Source organism: Chanodichthys erythropterus, chromosome 7 (assembly GCF_024489055.1).
Source record: "Chanodichthys erythropterus isolate Z2021 chromosome 7, ASM2448905v1, whole genome shotgun sequence".
Classification (NCBI taxonomy): Eukaryota; Metazoa; Chordata; class Actinopteri; order Cypriniformes; family Xenocyprididae; genus Chanodichthys; species Chanodichthys erythropterus.
This window is the reverse complement of record NC_090227.1, coordinates 16,815,332-16,836,747: the sequence shown is the minus strand read 5'-3', so window position 1 is coordinate 16,836,747 and position 21,416 is coordinate 16,815,332. Positions and strand designations below refer to the sequence as shown.

Genomic DNA, 21,416 nt, shown 5'->3' with positions numbered 1-21,416 from the left:
CATGATTAGCATCTTGGTAAACACATCCTAACAGTATGCTAAGGGTGTTAGCATCATGCTAACATCATGCTAATCAAGAGTGCCGAGTTTTGCCACTGCAAGCACCATTCACATTTTCTTCAGGAAATGTACATTCTAGTATTGTAATTACTATCCACCTGAACAAAATTTCGGCGCGTAACTCGTCCCGCACCGTTTTTCGTAGACCCACGAATGAGGTGTCAAATTGACCAGCTTATTGACGAGAGGTGTGCTATGACTTTTTTAAGCGATCGGGTGTACGATATTCGCACAGCGTACGAAAAAACGGCTGAAAAAACTCCCATAGACTTAACATTGGGTTAAAATCTGTGAGATCATATCTTTGGATCAGAAGGTCATAGAGACTTGGGCTGGGCTCTTTTGATTCGGCCAGCCAATAAGTAGTGACACAGCAACTTCATAGCCACACCCTAGCAACCAATTACAGCACCCTAGCAACCGGTGCCGAATTTTGCCACTGCAAGCACCATTCACATTTTCTTCAGGAAATGTACATTCTAGTTATTATTCTTCTTCTGAGACTAAAATTTCTAACACTAACTCGTCTTAGAGCTTTAAAGCTAGAACTACTAAATTCGGCTCAAACCTTAAGACTGTTCTGACCAAGTGTGCTATATCTTTTCTAAGTGATCCGACTTACGGTTTTCCTAAAAATGACTATTAAAGCTCGGAAAAATCCCATTGACTTTCATTGACGGAATGTTCAAATGAGCCAAGACTTTCAAATTCCAACTGTCAAAATTCAAATTTAAACTACGGAAGCCTATTAGACTCAAAATCTCAATTAGACTCAAGTGCCATTCTATGTACTATTTCTAATCCATTGAAACTCATTCAAACTCATTTATCTCTCTCTCTCTCTATCTATCTATCTATCTATCTATCTATCTATCTATCTATCTATCTATTAAACTAAATCTATCTATCTATCAAACTAAATCTATCACTTCTCATCTATATATATCTATCTATCACTTCTCATCTATCTATCTATCTATCTATCTATCTATCTATCTATCTATCAAACTAAATCTATCTATCACTTCTTAGCAACCAACTCCCTAGCAACCAAACAGAGTACCCTAGCAACCGTTTTGCAAAATCCATATCTCTGCATCAGAACATCGTACAGACATGGGGGTTGGTTTATATTGTCAAGCAGCCTTTGGAGTATCATCATTGGTAGCTGCCAAGCCACTCCCTAGCAACCAAACAGAGTACCCTAGCAACCGTTTTGCAAGATTTATATCTCTGCATCAGAACATCGTAGAGACATGGCTGTTGGCTCTTTTGACTCATGCTAGCAATCTGGACTTCCAAAATGCTACACATGCTAGCAGTGAATAACTACATGCTAATAGTGATTAGCTAAGTGCTAAAGTGGGCTAAAAACATGCTAATAACTATAAAAACTCCATAAAAACTCCATAGTAACCATCTGTGACAACTACCAACCACCTAGCAACATCATAGCAACCACCCAGGTTACCATAGCAACCACCTAACAACCACCCAGAACACCCTAGCAACTGCCTAGCAACACCTTAGCAACCACCCAGGTTACCATAGCAACTCCCTAGCAACCACCCAGAGTACCCTAGCAACCGCATAGCAACACCTTAGCAACTACTCCGTGTACCCTAGCAACCATATAGCAACACCCTAGCAACCACCCCGAGTACCCTAGCAACCATATAGCAACACCTTAGCAACCACCCCGAGTACCCTAGCAACCACATAGCAACAGCCTAGCAACCATCCTAAGTACCTTAGCAACCGCATAGTAAAATCCTTGCAACCACCTTTCCCTGACTATCTATCTATCAAAACTACTAAACTAAAACTGAAACTTTCAAACTGAAAACTTTCAAACTTTAAACTTTATAAACTACTTTAAACTTTCAGGCTAGGCTTTTTCAAGCCAACTTAAAGTTTGTCTCAACGAACTTTTTAATCTAGTTCCATGTTGTTTTGGTTGAGTTTAATGATAATAATAATGTCCTAAACCTATAGCAGACAAAAACATAACTCAAAGCCCTAAAGAGTGAGCACACGCTTTCGACATGCACTTTTGAGAACACTAAGGAAAGAGCGTGTTCTCTTCGCCTGATGGACACTTCAAACACACTTTTGCACTGCCTGTTTGGTTTACCTGTTTAAACGTTCATAACGAGCGTTTTGTCTGACTCAAAACGCACGTATTCGACGCCCATTTTTGTTATGATAAACGCACGTCAAAAGCACGCGTTTTTTGGTCACTCCAAAGCACACGTCAAGAACGCGCGTTTTAATAGCAAATCACACATCGAGAACGCTCGTTTTGGTACACAAAAACGCGCGTTCTTGACGCCCGTTGTCCATGATACCAAAGCGCGCGTTCTTAACGCAAATCACACGCTTTTGACGCTTCAGTGTGCAATCAGACGTCCGACCAGGCGTTTGTGAGTACTTTGGCTTGCATACTGCGAGTCTTGTCCGAGCACGCGAGGGCTTGATCTGCGCGCAGAGGAGATTTCATGTGCGCGCAGGTTTAAAATTAGCTCGCGGGCTCCCGTTTCCTCGCGTGCAGATCTGTTATACTCTCGCGGAAGTGATTTACTGCGCGCACAAGCATCAATTGTGCGCTCGGTCATTAATGACATTAAAATGCCGCCATACGTAGTATTTCACTAATTTTAACTCCGATTCAACACTGGCCTTGCATTTGGAATACATCTCAGGGATGGCAACTCTTGAAAAATAACTTTGCGATGGCAGCTGATATCTTATCAAGGTTCTGTATCATTTTTTTGGAAGCCGTCTTTACTGACGATATTTGCGGGCACCATATCTTTGCATAAATGATACGTGACAGCGTCGGTTATTTCTTTATGCCTTTTTGAACTTCTGTCGTATGGTGTGCAGCTCGCAAATGCCTGCATTATCGACATAACCAAATGAGTTTGGGATGTACTTTGGTTCGTGTCCAGCGATTTTTTTTTGCCATGCACTGGTCATAAAACTCTTTGTGGTGCTGCCTCAGGTGTTGAAATAGATTTGTTGTGTTACCCTGTTTTGCTGCAATGACAGATTGACAGGTCTTGCAAATTACCTGGCTCTGTGATAAGTCATCTCTCCTGTATCCAAAGTAATGCCACACCAGGTGTTGATTTTTTGGGGGGCACCAAGTCCTTATCCTGTCCTGAACTCATCTTCCCTGTTTCTGTTGAATATCTGTCGTTATGCCTGGTCTGTTCTATGGGAAGCCAAACACACCAAAAGTGGTACGAGGCAGCGGGGAGTTACGAAGCTCGCGCTGCGCTGACATGTCATCTGTGCGGATCAATGGACAGAGCCGCGCGACCGACTTGACGTGTTTTCTAGCGCCACCCAATGGGCAGCGTGGCGCGAGCTAGCTGCAGACCCGCAGCACCACAGTTTCAGAACTGCAGTTTCATGATGTCTACAGTATTTAACAACAATACTTTTAAATAAAGTCATTTTTCTGTTCATATAGGCCTAGTATGCATAAGATATCATGATGTACAAAGAGGAGTTTTAATGTTAATTACCAAGTTAATCGATAATGCAAACTATGTTTTGTTAAGCATGAACTAATTTGTATAAACTGTGAACACTTTTAACCATATAATTTTTAAAATATATTAATAAATGTGTAACCATATAGTAAAATGTCTCCCTTGACTGTATGTGATATTATTTCCTTATGTTCATGTTGTGAACTTCTGACAAATAGTATAAAGACACAGAGGCATTTAAGGGCATTTAATGTCAAAATATAAGCCTACATGTATTTAATCATTCCAAATCCTTGAACAAGTGAAACATGCATTTAAGCCAATGAAACATCAGAAGGTGTATATGGTGAGTGTATGATATTTCTGTCATGATGTGGTGAACAAATTTATATTTATATATTTATATTACTAAGTATTTGTATTACTAAGTGTCTGCTAGGCTATTGAATCATTTACATTTTATCATTAAAGATTTTTTTTTGCATTTGTCAAAGATATGTATCGTGTTAATATTAAAAAAATATTAATAAAACTTATTCATTTTGTTTTCAGGGATGAAAAGACAGGGTTTTCTGCAGAAATGCCATGATATGGGCTTATAATCTTTAAGTGTTTTAAGATGATTATTTGTTTTTTGCTTGTTTTTATTTTATTATGAGCAGTTTAAATATGTTTTAATCCTATTATTTTAGAAATGTTTTATATCCTATTTGTTTTCAACACACGTTTTACTTGTTCAAGGCTTTTTTTTTTTAAATGGTTATTTTTATTTGACATTAAATAGCCTATGTTACATAATGTAAGTATTATGTGTAACAATTTGAACATGAAGGAAATAATACGATCAAATATACAGTCAAATGTTACACTTGTATTAATATGTTTGAATTAATAAAAATAAATAAATAAATAAATCTTCTCAAACTCTGTGTCATTGTATTAGCCTATTTAAAACGTGGAGAAAATAATTAAAAAATAAAAACGGCGTAGTTGTAGCCTATTCTTGCAGTAGCCTATACATGACTGTGTTTGTATCCATTCATTGACATTAAGCATATAGGCTGTTTTAAAATTGAGCTCTTTGTACATCATGATATATTATGCATATTAGGCCTATATGAACAGAAAAATGACTTTATTTAAAAGTATTGTTGTTAAATACTGTAGACATCAGGAAACTGCGGATCTGAAACTGGTGCTGCGGGTCTGCAGCTGGATACTATTTGATGAGATTAGCTTGCGCCGCGCTGCCCATTGGGTGGCGCTAGAAAACACGTCCGTGCTGCGCTGACGAGTTGGTTGCGTGGCTCGGTCCATTGATCCACGCAGATGACATGTCAGCACGCCGTGAGCTTTGTAACACCCCGATGCCTCGTACCACTTTTGGTGTGTTTGGCTTCCCATACTGTTCTGCTCTCGCGCTCAATTTAGGTGCGCTGCATTCTGATTGGTTCGGAGGTTGGGGCCGGGAGCGCGAAAAAAATCATGCTATGAAGCGATTTAGAAATCCCGCATGCTCAAATCGCGATTTTATTACGATTTCGATTAATCGCACAGCCCTAACACACACACACACACACACGTTTGTTTTTGTGAATTGTGGGGACTTTCCATAGGCCGCAATGCATTTTATACTGTACAAACCGTACTTTCTATCCCCCTACCCTACCCCTAACCCTAAACCTAACCATCACAGGAAACTGTGCACACCTTTATTTTCTCACAAAAACATCATTTAGTATTTTTATTAATTAATTTACATTGTGGGGACCGGTGGCTGGTCCCCACGATGTAGGTGAACTCAGGTTTATATTACATCGTGGGGACGTTTATGTGTTTGTGTATATATGATTTAGCTATTAACACAATGCGAGTATCTATCTAATCTATCTATCTATCTATCTATCTATCTATCTATCTATCTATCTATCTATCTATCTATCTATCTATCTATCTATCTATCTATCATGTCTAAATAATAATTCAAAAGCAAAATGTTGTTCATTGGTCAGGCAATGACCAATAAAACGGCTTCATCCCCCCACCCCCGTTCTGCTCTCTCATGTCTGCTTTCAAGTGCTCAAGTCAGTTTTGCAACAGGAATATTGCAAAAAGAGTAGCAAAAGTCAAAGCGCCAGGAATTAAACTTGTACTGCCAGATCTGAGAGGTTGTAAGCGCCGACTTAAAGCTGTACAGCGAAACTGAAGTAAAGTGTAAAAGTAAATATGTCACACAATTTCCGTAAGGGATAGTGGACATGCCAATAGAGAGAAATGCACAATTCATACAGATTAAATAATCAGAATTTTTGTTTTTGAATTTGAATTGGTTCATTTAAAAGTATACATTTCAAGCTTTCTATAGACATATAGAGACATATAGAGTATATACAAGTAAAAGCTTGTATGAGGCTACGTTTACACTAGTGCATTTTCGTTTTAAAATGCATAACTTTTGCTACGGTTACACCTGGTATCCACATTACTCCAGAGTTTTTGACCCACGAAAACATAGACTTTTGGAAACGCTGCAGACCCCTTTTTTAACTCCAGGGTTGCGTTTCAGTATAGATGGACCAAAACAAAGACTTTTGAAAACAAAGATATGGCTGCCCACATTCACTCCCTAATTGGGTCTTCTGGGTCATTGGGTATCATTCCCTGATTCGTCAAGCCCCTATCATATGGCCATTACACTACCGGAAGATGACAGTAAAACAGCCAGCCTGGACGACCATGAAAACAATAACATGGAGACAGAACTGCAAGTTTTGCTGACTTTGTTGTCCTTTTAAGCAGCCATTATGCAGTTAAACTCAGCATTTTATAATACTGCAGCTGCCTATATGCACAAGAGGCAAGCTATTATTAGAGCAATTGGCAACAATCAGCAACTGTTTACACTTGTATGCGCATACCCAGTATGCATGAATGGTCATGTAACATGTTTTTCGGTCATGGATCTTTTCTGAAATGCAATAGAAATGCCAGTATGGAAGAGGATCATTTTCATTTTATGAACTTCTTTACTTGCAAGATTGACAATATTAGAGAAAATATTAGAGAGAAAATTATAACCATGCAACCGTCTACTACAGTATCACGTCAGACAGTGCACTGTAGTGTCCCTGAGGAAAAATTCCATTCATTCGTTGCTATAGGAGAGGAAGAATTCTCTAAACTTATTAACACTCTGAGGTCTGACGGTATCGCCGGCGATACCACCGTGGTTTTTTTCTTATCAGTGTGAAAGAGACTCAAAATACTCCGTCAATGTTGCACATACAATTAAGAGTTATACACCATTTTAATCTGTGGAATATCTTCTTTCATTTGTGTACACTCAGAGTAAAAACAGAATTTTGTGCTTTTTGTAAAATAAAGAAAACTAACATGATGCGTGATTTCTCCTCTCCCTCTGAACGAACTCCAATCTGATAGTTCTCAGAAAATGAACTGTAACTTAGTGAATACTAATGACAAAAAAATTACACGTTAAGATGTCAGGTTTTAAATCATGTAAGTCAAATCGAAAAACAAACCTTCTTTGTTTATGTAATCTGTATGAAAAGAGAGCCATGTCAGAAATCCGTGATTCAGCTCATTATCTGCTAATGCGGCCACGCCCACGGAGCGAGCGCTATTCAGACGCTAATTCAGTCAATACATGCATTTATTATCTCAATCGTGTATTTATTGTCTTGAAAAGTGTTTATCTGGATGTAAAAGTCATGGTTAGCGATCTCTAGAAGACATGCAGTTACTTCCTGTTTACTTGTCTTCTACAGATGAAGTTTAGATGAGTTTTTGTTTCTTTAGCGCCCTCCTGCTGCTGTATGTATTGGAAACTCCATTCATGGAATAGCCTCTTCTTCTTTTAGATGAATTTGTGGACTAAAATGCACAGAGCGCCCTCTGACTTCAAGGATGAATTGAAAACACCAGCGCTTATAGTAATGACAGTGAATATTAAATAAAAATAACTCCTCTGTATAGAAAATTGACATAAGCATATGAGAATCCAATATTTCTCCAAATGTGCATGCTTTTAAACTAAAAGCCTATATTCAGACTCTTTGCATCACAGAAATACATTATATTTTAAAGTATAATATAAAACCATTACTTTATATTGTAATAATATTTTTCTGTATGTTTCATATATCATGATGAGCTTGAGACATCACAGAAGGTTTTTTTCACAGCCTACCTGACTGAAATGCCTCATTAATATGCAAGTCATTTCAGCTCATTACTATCCAATTCTTTTGTCTTCTCAGGTGAGAATGGCCCATTTTCAGTGGTGATTCACGCCTCCTTGCATACTGTGTTTCTTGGCAAAAAGTGTCTTACAAAAACTAAATCAATATATTGTTAAATATGAAGGAGTAGGCAGCATAATTTTTACATAATTTTGAAGCAAAAACTCTAGTCTACAACCTCCAATACCCTAAAGTCTTATGAACACAGATTTATTATACTTTTTTTGGCCTTATTTCAGTGACTTAAGTTTTTTGTTTTTTCAACAACCACGCATAAATGTTATTCCTTCAAAAACACAAACATGTACATACATGTTCCTCACATATTATTGTAGCCTAGTTTGTGCTGAATACAGTGTAATGACACTTTTTCCATTAATATGTTTATGAACAACTGAAAAAAGCACAAATGTCAGGGCATGTCAAAACCTCTCCAGGCCCCAAATCAGCCTCAGACTCCAGAGGGTTAAATCATCAAATCAACAACATGTATGTTAGACCCTATGCCGACTAAGCTATTGAAAGAGATGCTTCCAGAGGTCATAAATCCTCTTCTCAATATCATTAATTCATCTTTATCACTAGGATACTACTGAAAACTTTTAAGCTGGCTATTATTTAACCTCTTATTAAAAAAACACAACTTGATCCTAGAGAATTAGTCACTTACAGGCCGATCTTGAATCTACCTTTTCTGTCAAAAATACTAGACAAGGCAGTTTCATCACTATGTTCTTTTTTTAGAAAGAGATGGTATCTGTGAAGATTTCCACTCAGGATTTAGACCATACCATAGTACTGAGACTGCTCTCATTAGAGTTACAAATGATTTGCTCTTATCATCTGATCGTGGCTGTGTCTCTCCATTAGTGTTACTATATCTCAGTGCTGCTTTTGACACTATCGACCACAATATTCTTTTGAATAGGCTTGAAAATTATGTTGGCATTAGTGGAGTTGCATTGGCATGGTTCAAATCTTACTTATATGACTGTTCATCGCATCGCGCCACTTGCGTCTGGTGTAGACACGTTGTTATTCTTTGAAAACAGCGACAACTTCGCTGCAGATAAGACACACCGGCTTTGCATTCACAAAACTAGGTAAGAACGCATTGTTGTCTTTCCATTCTTCTTTGTATGTCCTATTTTCGCTGTCAACTTTCCTCTTTAGACTCTTTGATAGTGCTATTTTCTCTCACCAGCTTAAATGTTAACATCAGTCTGACGTAATAGCATACCTCCAGCATGCAAACAATTGAAAATAAACGCAGTTAAGTATGTGAGGATGCCAAGGAATAATTCTGAGTGTAAAAGTAGGCTACATCAAATAATTATTACAATAAGTTCCATTGTGTAACAAGCAAATTAAAATGATACACATTTATTAATATGGAAAGAGGAAATAAAACATAGTTCGTTAAGAGCATGACTCAAACATGCCATTAATGGCCTTATTCAAGTCGTCTTATTTTTTGAGTTACTTTTATCCATTCATTCCATATCTGAAGATTCTTGCCAGGTCACTACTCCACTTTATTAATTTATCCAGTGTAAAACCCGGACACCGCCACACAAATGTGGCTTTTTGTTAATGGCTGCCCATAATGCTGTTGATTTAACACAGAGTAACAGCTCGATTCCAGTTATAAAAGACACTGTAACAGTCGGTCACATGCAATTCTAGTTGAATTTTTCATTAATTAATTCAAATTATCCTTTGACTATGTTCTGGTCCACCATCTAGTGGTGACATTTTTTTTTGGCCCAATGCCAAACATAATTGCTGACCCCTACTATAGACTAAACACGTAAATGAAAGGCAAGAATGCATTAAAGGTATTCAGTTTTCAGTAGGAAAATGTAATTTAAGCGGCCCCTATAGTAATAATGAACAATTTTTACAACTGAAGTGATTCAATCAAAAAACAATTTTAGCTCAATAAGAATTTTCCTATTGTCACTGTGAAGCTGCTTTGAAACAATATGTATTGTGAAAAGCACTACATAAATGAAGATGACTTGGCTTGACTTTAAAATGCTGTGTTAAAACAAAAATGCACTAGTGTGGACATAGCCTGAGTTTTGGTTCATGTTTATAACACGCTCCAAAAAGAAGTTCACATATAGACTGAGATGGCTAAAGCACATCCTTTTTTTTTTTTTTTTTTTTTTTTTTTTAATTTTACAAAAGCACAAGCTTTTTTTACAGACTGTAATTACCAGACTGTAATTACCACATGGACCAGCCATGTTAATGATCTGTCTGTCACAGACTGTAACTCTGCGACAGACAGACTAATTAAAATTTGATCGGCTAAGCCATTTCTCGTCAACTAATGTTTAGTTTGGGGGCAGCCCTACTATATGTGCTCATTAATGTACCTCCAGTTTATGGGTGACCACACTGAGGGTGGTAGGGTCCAGGTTGGAAACAGACAGCACCTCACTTAGCTGGGCTTCCTTCTTCTCCAGCGTGTCATTGAGTGCGCTCAGTTTGCACTCCAGCAGCAGGTTTTTGAAGCCAGTCTTCTGCTGAACCTCTAGGATGGCTTTTGTGAACTTCATATATAACTCATCCCGCTCCAACTGAACCTGCACAACAATCAAACAATCTTTAGTTCTTACACACGCAGCAGTCCTAATGAATCACTATTAAGGCGAGACACCCCAGGTGAATAGGGTAAAAAAAAAAAAAAAACTAATAGATATCACCATACTTTCCCAGCTGGTTGATTACATTAAAAACTGCAAACATTTTTTGTATTAAAAATTTTCTAAAATTTTATGTTTAAATATGCAAATGAGGCATTATCTAATTCTTGTTTAATTTTTTGGACATATTCAATTAAAAAGGTTTTTACAGAGGGAATTTTGGATATCTCTTTTTATCACTCCATAAATCAGAAAATACTATCAACAGCCAGAAAAAAAAAATAATTAAAAAATTCACCATTTTTTTTAGAAATAAAATGTTGTATAAAATCCGGCAAATTATATATCAACAAATCCCTCTATAAAAACCTTCAGAATATATATAGGAATAAAACCGTAAAGTTTGATGTATGTAAGTTCTGCTGAAGTCGAGATTTCTGACTCAGAGCAGGAGAAAAAAACTCATTTTGAGAAAATGGCCTTTAAAGATATTTACTGTAATTGAAATCTACAGATGCAAATAGATAAAGTGCTATAAAACATACACTTAAAAGTGTATTTTGGATGTTTTCTTTCCACCAGTCTGAAAAAACACTTTATGAAAAGCCAAAAAATGCAAAATCTCAAAATTGACAGGTGCCTGAAAAAACTGTGTTTTTGTCTGTAGTGCACCCCCTTAACAGATAAAACCTTTAAGAGATATCCAGTATAGTAAAGTTGTAGAAAAGTACAATCAAAACAAAAAATATATTAATTATCTGGCAGGTATGTATTACAGTGCGTACACCGAACAGAGATTCTTGTCATGTCATGGCAGATGTTATCAAGATGAAGAGAAAACTTTTTTTCCCCTTGTAATAACACTATTAAAGGGGTCATGAATTGAGAAATCAACTTTTCCTTGAGCTTTTGATATGTGAAACCCCGCCTCTGCAGAAGAAATCTACGCCTACTTCATCATTGCAATGTAAGCTCTGCCCACTGGTGTGTTAGTGAAATAAGAAGGCCATATTTATTTATTTGTTTGTATTCGCAAGTTTCACTGTTGATTCTTTAGTAAATCAATTGCATTTCGGCGCAGGCTTTGCAAACAGACTTTTACTATATTGACTCGACAGTAATGCAACAAAATGTAAGTAACTGTTCATTCTATTGTCTGATTTGATATGTAATGATTCATGTACAGTCAGATGTTCTTTTGTCTATGTGTCAGAGTAAATCAAACCAGGGCCCGTATGTATAAAGAACTCAGAGTATGTATAACTCAGAGTAAAATTTTAGTCTTAAGTGTGTCAAAATTCTAAGAATGACGTATTACTCTTATTCTTAGACTTAAGTCTAAGTGTGATTCATAAAGGTTCCTAAGTGTCAAGACTAGATCTTAGCTCTTAAATTATTTAAGAGAGCTGGAGAAGTGTCTTAACCTAGTTAAGAGTAACAGGATGGCAGCAGAGAAGAGGAGACATCCGCTTTCCAATGAAGATATGATGTATTGGAGATGACATGGAGTTGATAAAATGATATAAATTTGATTGACAATTCCTTTTGTAACTGACCTAATAAGAAATGTAACTTTAAATTAATGTAATAAATTTAATAAATATTGCTTAATTGCATTTTAATATTGCAATTTAATACTTTTAAAGGTGCTGTATGCAATTTCTCAAATTCGTTGTTGAACACTGTAGATTATTTGAAATCAACCCAAACAAACCCACCCCTCTCTTCATTGCACTGCCACCAAAACTCTCTGTCCAGTCCTAACCTTTGAGTTGCCACCTTGGTCTGAGTTGGTCTAGAACCCTGGCCCGATTGCTGCTGGCATGTGAGGCGAATACACTATCAATGACGTTAAACACCTCATTCTCTAGCAAGTGTCACTGTGCAGTAGATTACATGCAAAACTCTCACTTTCTAGCCACTGTTACACTCATAATGAGAGTGGATGTCTGTTTATCACAGCTGACACGAAACAAAATGCTTCACAAAAACTAAAGCACAGATGATGAACGAACGACAAGAAAGCACAAAAGATGAACATACAGTACACAAGAGTAAATACAAACAAGAGTTTCTTGTTAATCGTAAACAATTTCGCTTAAACCATCAAAATATGAGAAAAATATTTTTATTTTTATATTATTTGTTTTAAAATATGACATTGAATACAACAAAATCCATTTTTAATATTTAATTGGTTCTCTCTTGTTTTTGCATGTGTTCATAATTTATTTGTATGACAGACTGGCCAAACATAATTTGAAATAATTTTAAATTTCATTTCATTATCACACATGAAACAATTGACTCCAGTTAGTCGATGTGCTTACATCTTTTAACACATTTTAAAAGTTTAATTAAGTAAGTTGAATTAAGGTTGAATGTCAGTTTTCATTTGGCTGGACATCACAATTGGCCTCTACTCAATGGCAGTTCATTGACTTTCCAACTGACCATCAAACCATGCGGCAAAAGAAAGCCACTTTTATGTTGACTGTGGGCTTCCCTGCAGTTGTTGGAGCTGTTGATGAACTCATGACACATCATTGCTCTAACTGTAAATGATATATATATAGAAAGAGATTCCACACAATCAATACTAATTTGTGATAATTTTGCATAATGCAAAGCTATTGCTTTTAAATCAATTTAAATATTAAAACGTTTGTGTTTTTTTTTTTTTATTATTATTATTATTGTTATCATTGTTTTTTTATAATGGCATTAAATTACTTGTATTGTGCTGCTGTGACTTCACCCTTCCAGGCTCGCTATTGGCTGATTCAGAGGTTAAGTGCAGCCATTTTGAGTTGACATCATTGTAGTCCTTAGTTCACAACACTTAAGTCAGCACTTAAGAATCCGTCTTACACTTTACTAAAAGATGCTTTTACCTTCTTTATAAAAGTCTCCTACTCTTAGAAAACTCCTACTCTTTACTAAGAATTTTTTGACATTTAAGTCAAAACTTGAGACTATTCTTAAGAGCATTTCTGAAAAGTTTGCGACATACGGGCCCAGGTCAACTTCTTGTTGTTTCTCTTAGCAGGATGAAAATAATATGTAATTGAAAACAGTGATTATGTAAAGAAGTGATCAAAGAATGCTCCAATGGCTGGAGCTGTCAATCAAACAGTGTGAATTTATCTGTCACTGAATTCTGACCAAGCACCAAAACTCCCATTTTATTCAAAGAATCTCTTAGTTACAATGCGTATGCACTATTAGTTACAATGAAAGCATTCGTTAGTGTGCAGAAATTGAGTTGCAATGACGAGATCACTGCTTTCATGCGATCAACAACATGTTCTAATGCCACAGATATGTAATGCAACACTTTTCATGATTAGTTAACCTAGAGAGCTGTAATTGTAAATACATGCTAAAAGGTTTTGAGAGAGTAATACCCTAATACCCCTTAAAACAGAGCGTTCAAATGAGAGGGCTAAAATCAGGGTAGGAAAAACGTCTCGGTTACGTATGTAACCCTCGTTCCCTGAAGGAGGGAACGGAGACGTACGTCAGTAGTGACCGACGAATTGGGATATCGCTAGAGAGCCCCTATCAGCTTTGAGAGAACTAAAACAAGCCAATGGAATTGGCGTGCGATATTTGCATAATGCGCACCTCCCCTAACAGGTGGATATAAAAAGGGGGGCAGATGCAATCGCACTCTGTTTTTCGCTGAGGAGACAACCGGTGTCCGCACTGCAGCGAGGGTACAGAGACTGTGGCGACGGGACGTACGTCTCCGTTCCCTCCTTCAGGGAACGAGGGTTACATACGTAACCGAGACGTTCCCTTTCAGTCGGTCACGTTCGACGTACGTCAGTAGTGACCGACGAATTGGGATCCCAACTAAAACGCCACAGTTACGAAACCCCTTCCAGTGCCCAGCGCAGGCTCTAGCCGCCCGTCGCACCAAGGGGACGGAGAAGGGGGTGAGCTTACGCCGGGAAGTCTACTGCTGTTCCGATATACCCACCAAGTAAACTAGACTACACTGGGGAAGCGAACCCGTAAGGAACGCTGCGGAAACCACTACCTACCCAGAGGGGAAGGAATTTACATGGAAAACATATGGACTGGCCCGCAGGGCAGAACGCATATGAGTCCCTGGGATGGCTCCACCTGAGTAGGGGGAGACTCATCTGACAGGAGAAAGCAGAAGCTCTGCTAAGGGAAAGACACGGGCTCACCGTAGGGAGTAACCGTGGACAATACACATATGGAATCACTCACGTAGAGGGAGGCCAGCTGAGTGCCAGGGTATCCGTGCCGAGCGACTCGCCGGTCAGGGAAAACCACTGGCCGAGGGCAGTTCCTGGGGAGGCAACAGGACTACCTGGGCCTCGCTGAAGTAGTGCCAGATCAGCTGGACCGCCTGGGGATGGAGCCGCCACTTGCCCGCAAGTGGAGGCTGCCGTAAGAGCTCATAGGCTGCACGGTTAAGCACACCTGGGACATGAGTGGCCTGAAGCGACCTCAGATGCTTCTGACTCCATAGCAAGAGATGGCAGGCGAGTTGCGATATGCGACGGGAGCGTAGACCAGCCTGATGGTTGATGTATGCAACGGCCGCCGTGCTTGTCCGAGCGGACCAGTACGTGCTTGTCTGACAGCAGCTCCTTGAAGCGGCCCAGTGCAAGACATACTGCTAGCAACTCGAGGCAATTGATATGCCAATGCAGTCGAGGCCCTGTCCAAGACCCGAAACGCATGCCCGTTGTACATGGCCCCCCATCCGGTGGTAGAGGCATCTGTGTGGACCACAGCGTCCAAGGGGTACTCCCGCCCGCAGGAACAAAGGGTCCGACCACCGGATGAGGGTAGGGCGGCAGCTCCGTGTCACGAGGACACTGAGCGTGCTGCGCTGCCACAGCCATCTCGGGACCCAGTCGCGGAGCCGGAGTTGAAGCGGCCTCATATGGAGCAACCTGAGCGGCGAAACGCGGCTGCAGTCTTTCAGTGGGGCCGCCGTCCTGCGCTTGAGCGAACTCAGGCAGTTCAACACCGACTGGACGCGCTCCTCAGAGAGGCGCACAATCCGGGCGACCGAGTCTAGCTCGAGGCTGAGAAAAGAGATCCTCTGCCCGGGGGCGAGTTTGCTCTTGTCCCAGCTGACCCAAAGACCCAACAGGCTGAGGTGAGCTAAACCATCTCCCTGTGTACGCACAACTGCTTCGCGAGCTGGCCAGGAACAACCAGTCGTCGAGGCAGTCGAGAATGCGAACGCCCTGTTCCTTGAGGGGAACAATGGCCACCTCCGCAACCGTGTAAGGCGTGGAGCGACAGGGCCAGCCTGAAGGGTAGGAGTTTGTACTGACATGCTCGACCCGAGCGCAGAATCGAGACATGAAAGTATGCATTCTTCAGTTCGATTGCTGCAAACCAAACCCCGGGACGGACGCACTCGAAAATGCGTTTCTGCATGAGCACCTTAAACGGCAGCCTGAAGGTACCGGTTCAAGACGCGCAGATCCAGGATTGGCCATAGCCCACCGCCCTTTAGGGTACAATGAAGTAGGGCTGAACCTGACTTCAAATCGGCTGGAGGGACCGGCTCGATTGTATCCCTCGCCAGGAGGACAGCAATCTCCACTCGGAGAACAGGTGCAATGTCCAACGACACCTAAGTGAAGTGGACACCCCTGGACGCCGGAGGACACCGGGCGAACTGAATCGCATAGCCGAGTCTGATAGTACGAATGAGCCAGCGGAACGGGCTGGGGGCACTAACCAGGCCTCCAGACACTGAGCCAGCAGAACCAATCGCACCACAGATGTACCGGGGGTGGGGCAGCGAACCAGAGTACGGGGACCCGACTCGGGCGGCGTGGTAGCGGCCCAGAGTGTGATCAGACTCTGCGAGGTAGCAGTGCGTATGGGAGACGGCACACGGGGCGCGGCCTGCACCAACACACTGACACCTGCTGGCGAGGTGAGAGGGGGCTGGGAGTAGCAACGCGGGGCGCTGCACATCGCCAGCCACACTCTTGGGACGTAGAGGATCGGAAAACAGTTCTTAGTGGGTACCGCTGGACTCCGGAGAGCCAGCGGCGGAACAGACCAATTCTCCACCCGGCCCTCCTCCGGGGGAGAAAGAACCGTTTACGTCAGCTCCAGGTCGCCATATCTCCAGGACCGTCTCCCGCTAGTCAGGTGACTGCGGGTTGAGCGGGCTGGGTTCAAGGCCAGTTTGTGAGATGAGCGCATCGAGAAAGCACACTTTGACGACGGCACATCCCAGCAAGACTCGCCAGGGATGTTTCTGGACCACCATGGTGGACATTGTCTGGCCAGGGGCCTGCGCTTTGATTTGCATCCTGCGTAGCTCAACCCCGACTCAGAACTACCCACATGCAATGAGTGCTTTGACCTACTGCAGACTTGCCAGGGGCCAAGACTCATGCAGGGCAGAGGTGGTGTGCCCGTAGCACTGCCACCCCACCCTAGGGTGTAGTGAGAGAGAAAAAACTTGTAGTGCAGATTATGACCCTCTTGGCGTTCCATATTAACGCCAAAAAAGGCCACAAACTGCCAAGTTTTTTCATGCACATCCGGGCTAAGCCAGGGGGCGGGGCAAGGTGAGTACGCGTCGCACGACACCCCCAGGGGCCCGGGAAAGCATGGTTGCCAAGTCTGAATCCGATTTGGCATGAGCACGCCACAACCGTGGGACGCTCAGCCTCATCTTCATGTTCAGAGCCCAACAATACTCTCTCCAATGTAGCAGTAGACATCTGATCCTCTGCTGGAGCCCTGACTAAGATGTTAGGTCCTCCATATTTATTTTAAGGAGGACCAGCAACACATGCAGAAGCTACCAGCCATGTTGGACAGTGAACGTGGCCGCCCAACTGGACGACACACGGCACCCTGGGCACCGACATGGCCATGTTGTATCTAAACATGATCCACCCACGAACATAGTCACAACATGTTTGCGATGCACTAGAGGAGTGGGGGGCCCACGGAGAATGACTCGGCGGGTATTGCCCCACTGTGATCCTCTGGTCACCCAGGCTTATTAACCAAAGTAGCACTTTTCTGATTCAGAAAAATAACTAGATCGGGGAATAAATGAGGGGACTCCACCTCATTAAAGGCAGCTGAGTCTCGACCGTGCATCTAGAGCGCCAGACAGCGCGCAGGGTTGCCGGCAATTCGACGGCACACGGCGCGCTGAGCGCTCAAGCCCTTACGAGAAAGGCGAGCAAACAACGCGCCGACGTGGACATATTTCCATAAGAAAATATGACCACCCACAAACACAGTCTCAGCACGCTAAGCAGACATGAGAGAAAGTGATCGTGGCCGTCAGAGAGGATAGGAAACGACCGCCTCCAGAAACGCACAGACAGAATGACATCTTGAAAAAGACGCAGTGTCTGTCTGTGAAGCTCTTTTAGAAGGGGAAACTTCAGCTCTTTTGTGTCGAGACACACAGGGAGCGTCACGACGTGTTTAGAAAAACACAGGAGGAACCAGACCAAATCGCAGACCAACCAGTGGAATTACAGCGGAACGCTGGGAAAACAGTAGATGTTTCCACCCGGCTCACTCCAACTCGCGACCTCGCTGCAGGCGTCGTCACACCAACACAAGCGCTGAAACTTCTTCAGAGGCTTGAAGTTCAAACAGCCGCAGGACACCAGGTAGGCTCCGAAGCGAAAGACAGAGTGCGATTGCATCTGCCCCCCTTTTTATATCCACCTGTTAGGGGAGGTGCGCATTATGCAAATATTGCACGCCAATTCCATTGGCTTGTTTTAGTTCTCTCGAAGCTGATAGGGGCTCTCTAGCGATATCCCAATTCGTCGGTCACTACTGACGTACGTCGAACGTGACCTTCTGAAAGGGAATGCCTTTTATTTCTAAATTATGATGATCTTTGATGTAAAAAGCATACTAATATTATAAGTGCACCCCAGGAAACATTATAAAACAATAAAACAACGCAGTTCATGACCCCTTTAAGTCTGATAGTTCAGTGTGTTTTAAAGGTCTGACGCTTTTTCTCCAATCACCTTAGTAAATCTCTGCTCCAACACTTCATGCTCCCACTTAAGCTCCTTCAATTCTCTGTCAGATATTTTGAGACGAGCTCTTGTTCTCTGAAAGTAGATCACAAAGAACAACATTTACATACATTACTAAAATTAATGAAAACTTTTGTTATAATTACATTTAACATTATGCCACAGTTCAGTGTCAGTACAATCTACTAGCATTACTAAATACTGCTGAGACTCTGAACATACAGTTAGAGCACTCTTGTCCTTCTCATAGTTGGCAAGCTTTTTCTGAAGCTCTGCAACTTCCTCTTTGGCCTTTTGTGGAGACTCTCTAAGCTCCTTATTCTTCTCCACCACTTCCGCCATCTCTTTATTTCTTTTCTCCTCCTTTCTTTTCATGTCCTTTAACTCTTCCTGCACACATTCCACCAGAAGAGAAAATGAGTAAGAACTGACAAATAATCACTTCCTGTATCTCAGCTGGTAGCATGACACCAAGGAACATACAGTGCATCCAGAATTAATTATTTTCCTCAAAATTCTACAAACAATACCCCATAAAGAAAATGTTAAAAAAAAGTTTGTTTGAAATCTTTGCAAATTTATTAAACATAAAAAAAAACAAAAACAAGAAAAAGCACATGCACATAAGTATTCACAGCCTTTCCTCAATACTTTGTTGAAGCACCTTTGGCACCAATTACAGCCTCAAGTATTTTTGAGTATGATGCTACAACCTTGGCTCACCTATTTTTTGGCATTTTCTCCTTGCAGGACCTCTCAAGCTCCATCAGATTGGATGGGGAGCGTCGGTGTACAGCCATTTTTAGATTTCATCAGGGATGTTCAATCGGGTTCTGGGCTCTGGCTGGGCCACTTAAGGATATTCACAGAGTTGTTCTGTAGCCACTCCTTTGTTATCTTGGCTGTGTGCTTAGGGTTGTTGTGCTGTTGGAAGATGAACCTTCAGCCCAGTCTGAGGTCCAGAGCGCTCTGGAGCAGGTTTTCATCAAGGATCTCTTTGTACATTGCTGCATTCATCTTTCCCTCGAACCTGACTAGTCTCCCAGTTCTTGGTCACCTCCCTGACTAAGGCCCTTCTCTCCAGATTGCTCAGTTTGGATGGGCGGCCCGCTTTAGGAAGAGTCCTAACTTCTTCCATTTATGAATAATGGAGGCCACTGTTCTCATTGGGACCTTCAATGCTGCAGAAATTTTTTTGTACCCTTCCCCAGATCTGTGCCTCGATACAATCCTGTCTTGGAGGTCCACAGACAATTCCTTGGACTTCATGGCTTGGCTTGGCATGTGCTCATGTCCAATCAACTAAATTCGCCGCAGGTAAACTCCAGTCAAGTTGTAGAAACATCTCAAGGATGATCAGTTGAAACAGGATGCACCTGAGCTTAATTTTGAGATGGCAAAGGCTGTGAATACTTATGTACATGTAATTTTTTTTTTATTTTAAATAAATTTCAAACAAACTTTGTCATCATAGGGTATTGTTTGTAGAATTTTGAGAAAAAAAGTGAAGCGCTGTGAATACTTTCCGGCTGCACTGTACATACTTACAGTACATACATATAGTATTATACATATATATATCTTTATTTCCACGTACATAAACATAGATTTAATAATTGTGAAGATGCAATGATGACTATGAATAAAGTTAGTTAAAACAGATCTATAACAGACACTCTGTCTAAACAATCCCCTGTGAAGGCTTCCTTCCCTTTCCTTTCCCTTTATAGAAAAAACGTTATCAAAATGATTCCAGATCTTATGGATCTGCGGAAACAACTAATAATTCTGTATTATGTGGGCCAGACAAGTAATTTGGCGATGCCACTTTGTAAAGAAAGACTAAGCGCCTGTGCACATACGCATTCAAACGCGCATACCTATAGACTAAACATGTAAATGAACGGCAAGAACGCATTAAAAGTCTTCTGTTTTAAGTTAAAAAGGTGTAATTAAAGTGGCCCCTAAGTTAGTAATTAACAATTTTTACAACGGCAGTGATTCAAAATGTACTTTAGCATGATAATAACTTTTTCCTAGAGCTGCTGTAAAGCCAAAACAATCTCTGTCCATTAATTTTCCTATTATCACTGTGAAGCTGCTTTGAAACAATCTGTATTGTAAAAAGCGCTATAAAAATGAAGATGACTTGACTCTGAAATTTAATTTATAATACAAAGAAATCAAATGTGTGTATGCGTTCACGTGTGCGTTTCCACCTTGAGTGAAGTGATAAAGTCCATATTCTTGTAGACTATGTCATTGAAGTAGTTTCTGATGTCTCTGAAAGATTTCTCATGGTTCTTCATCAGCATGTTGATGTGGCTGTTCTTTCGTTCCTCAATCTCATGAATCTCTGTCTTACGTCTTAGATCTTCCTCCTGACGCAGCTTCTGCATCCTTTTCTCATATTTGGATCCAATTTCTGTAAAGATATTTCCACTCTCACGTTAAATCATTAAACCAAGTCTTCACTGCCTATAAAACTCTTCACATCCCATCCCCTTTTATTTTATGCCATATTATACTGTGTTATAGAAGCAGTATTTGACTGAGAATATTTGCTACTCATCAAAAAAGTACTTCATAATGTAAAAAATTGAAAAAAATGCAGAAATTGTATTAAATTAATAAAAAACAAAAACAAAACAAAACAAAAATAATAAAGTATTTCCTGGCTACTTTTTTCAATAAATACTGTTAGGACCTCCTACTGGAGATCCTGCAATCTAAAAGAAGCTCCTGAGGAATGCTGTTCCTTTGTTATTCTAATTGTATGAACCAATTGGTTCACACCTTAACACTCTGAAGTCGGCGGTATCGCCGGCGATACCACCTCGGTTTTTTCTTACCAGTGTGAAAGAGATACAGAGTGAGCGCTATTCAGACACAAATTCG

At 40.7% G+C, this 21,416-nt stretch overlaps 1 protein-coding gene across 6 annotated transcripts in view; it reads right to left on the bottom strand.

Annotated features, from left to right (window-relative positions):
• gas8 (growth arrest-specific 8) overlaps window positions 1–21,416 on the bottom strand; it is a 230,000-nt gene that overhangs the window by 113,976 nt on the left and 94,608 nt on the right. For 4 of the 6 annotated variants that reach the window (XM_067389050.1, XM_067389052.1, XM_067389053.1 and 1 more), the window contains exons 6-9: window positions 20,738–20,943; window positions 18,741–18,908; window positions 18,507–18,593; window positions 10,207–10,416 (exon numbers count right to left, since the gene is read on the bottom strand). In XM_067389050.1, coding sequence (XP_067245151.1) covers window positions 10,207–10,416; window positions 18,507–18,593; window positions 18,741–18,908; window positions 20,738–20,943 — 671 coding nt within the window. The remainder of the gene's footprint in view (window positions 1–10,206; window positions 10,417–18,506; window positions 18,594–18,740; window positions 18,909–20,737; window positions 20,944–21,416) is intronic. The other 2 variants (XM_067389051.1, XM_067389055.1) reach the window with 2 other exon arrangements.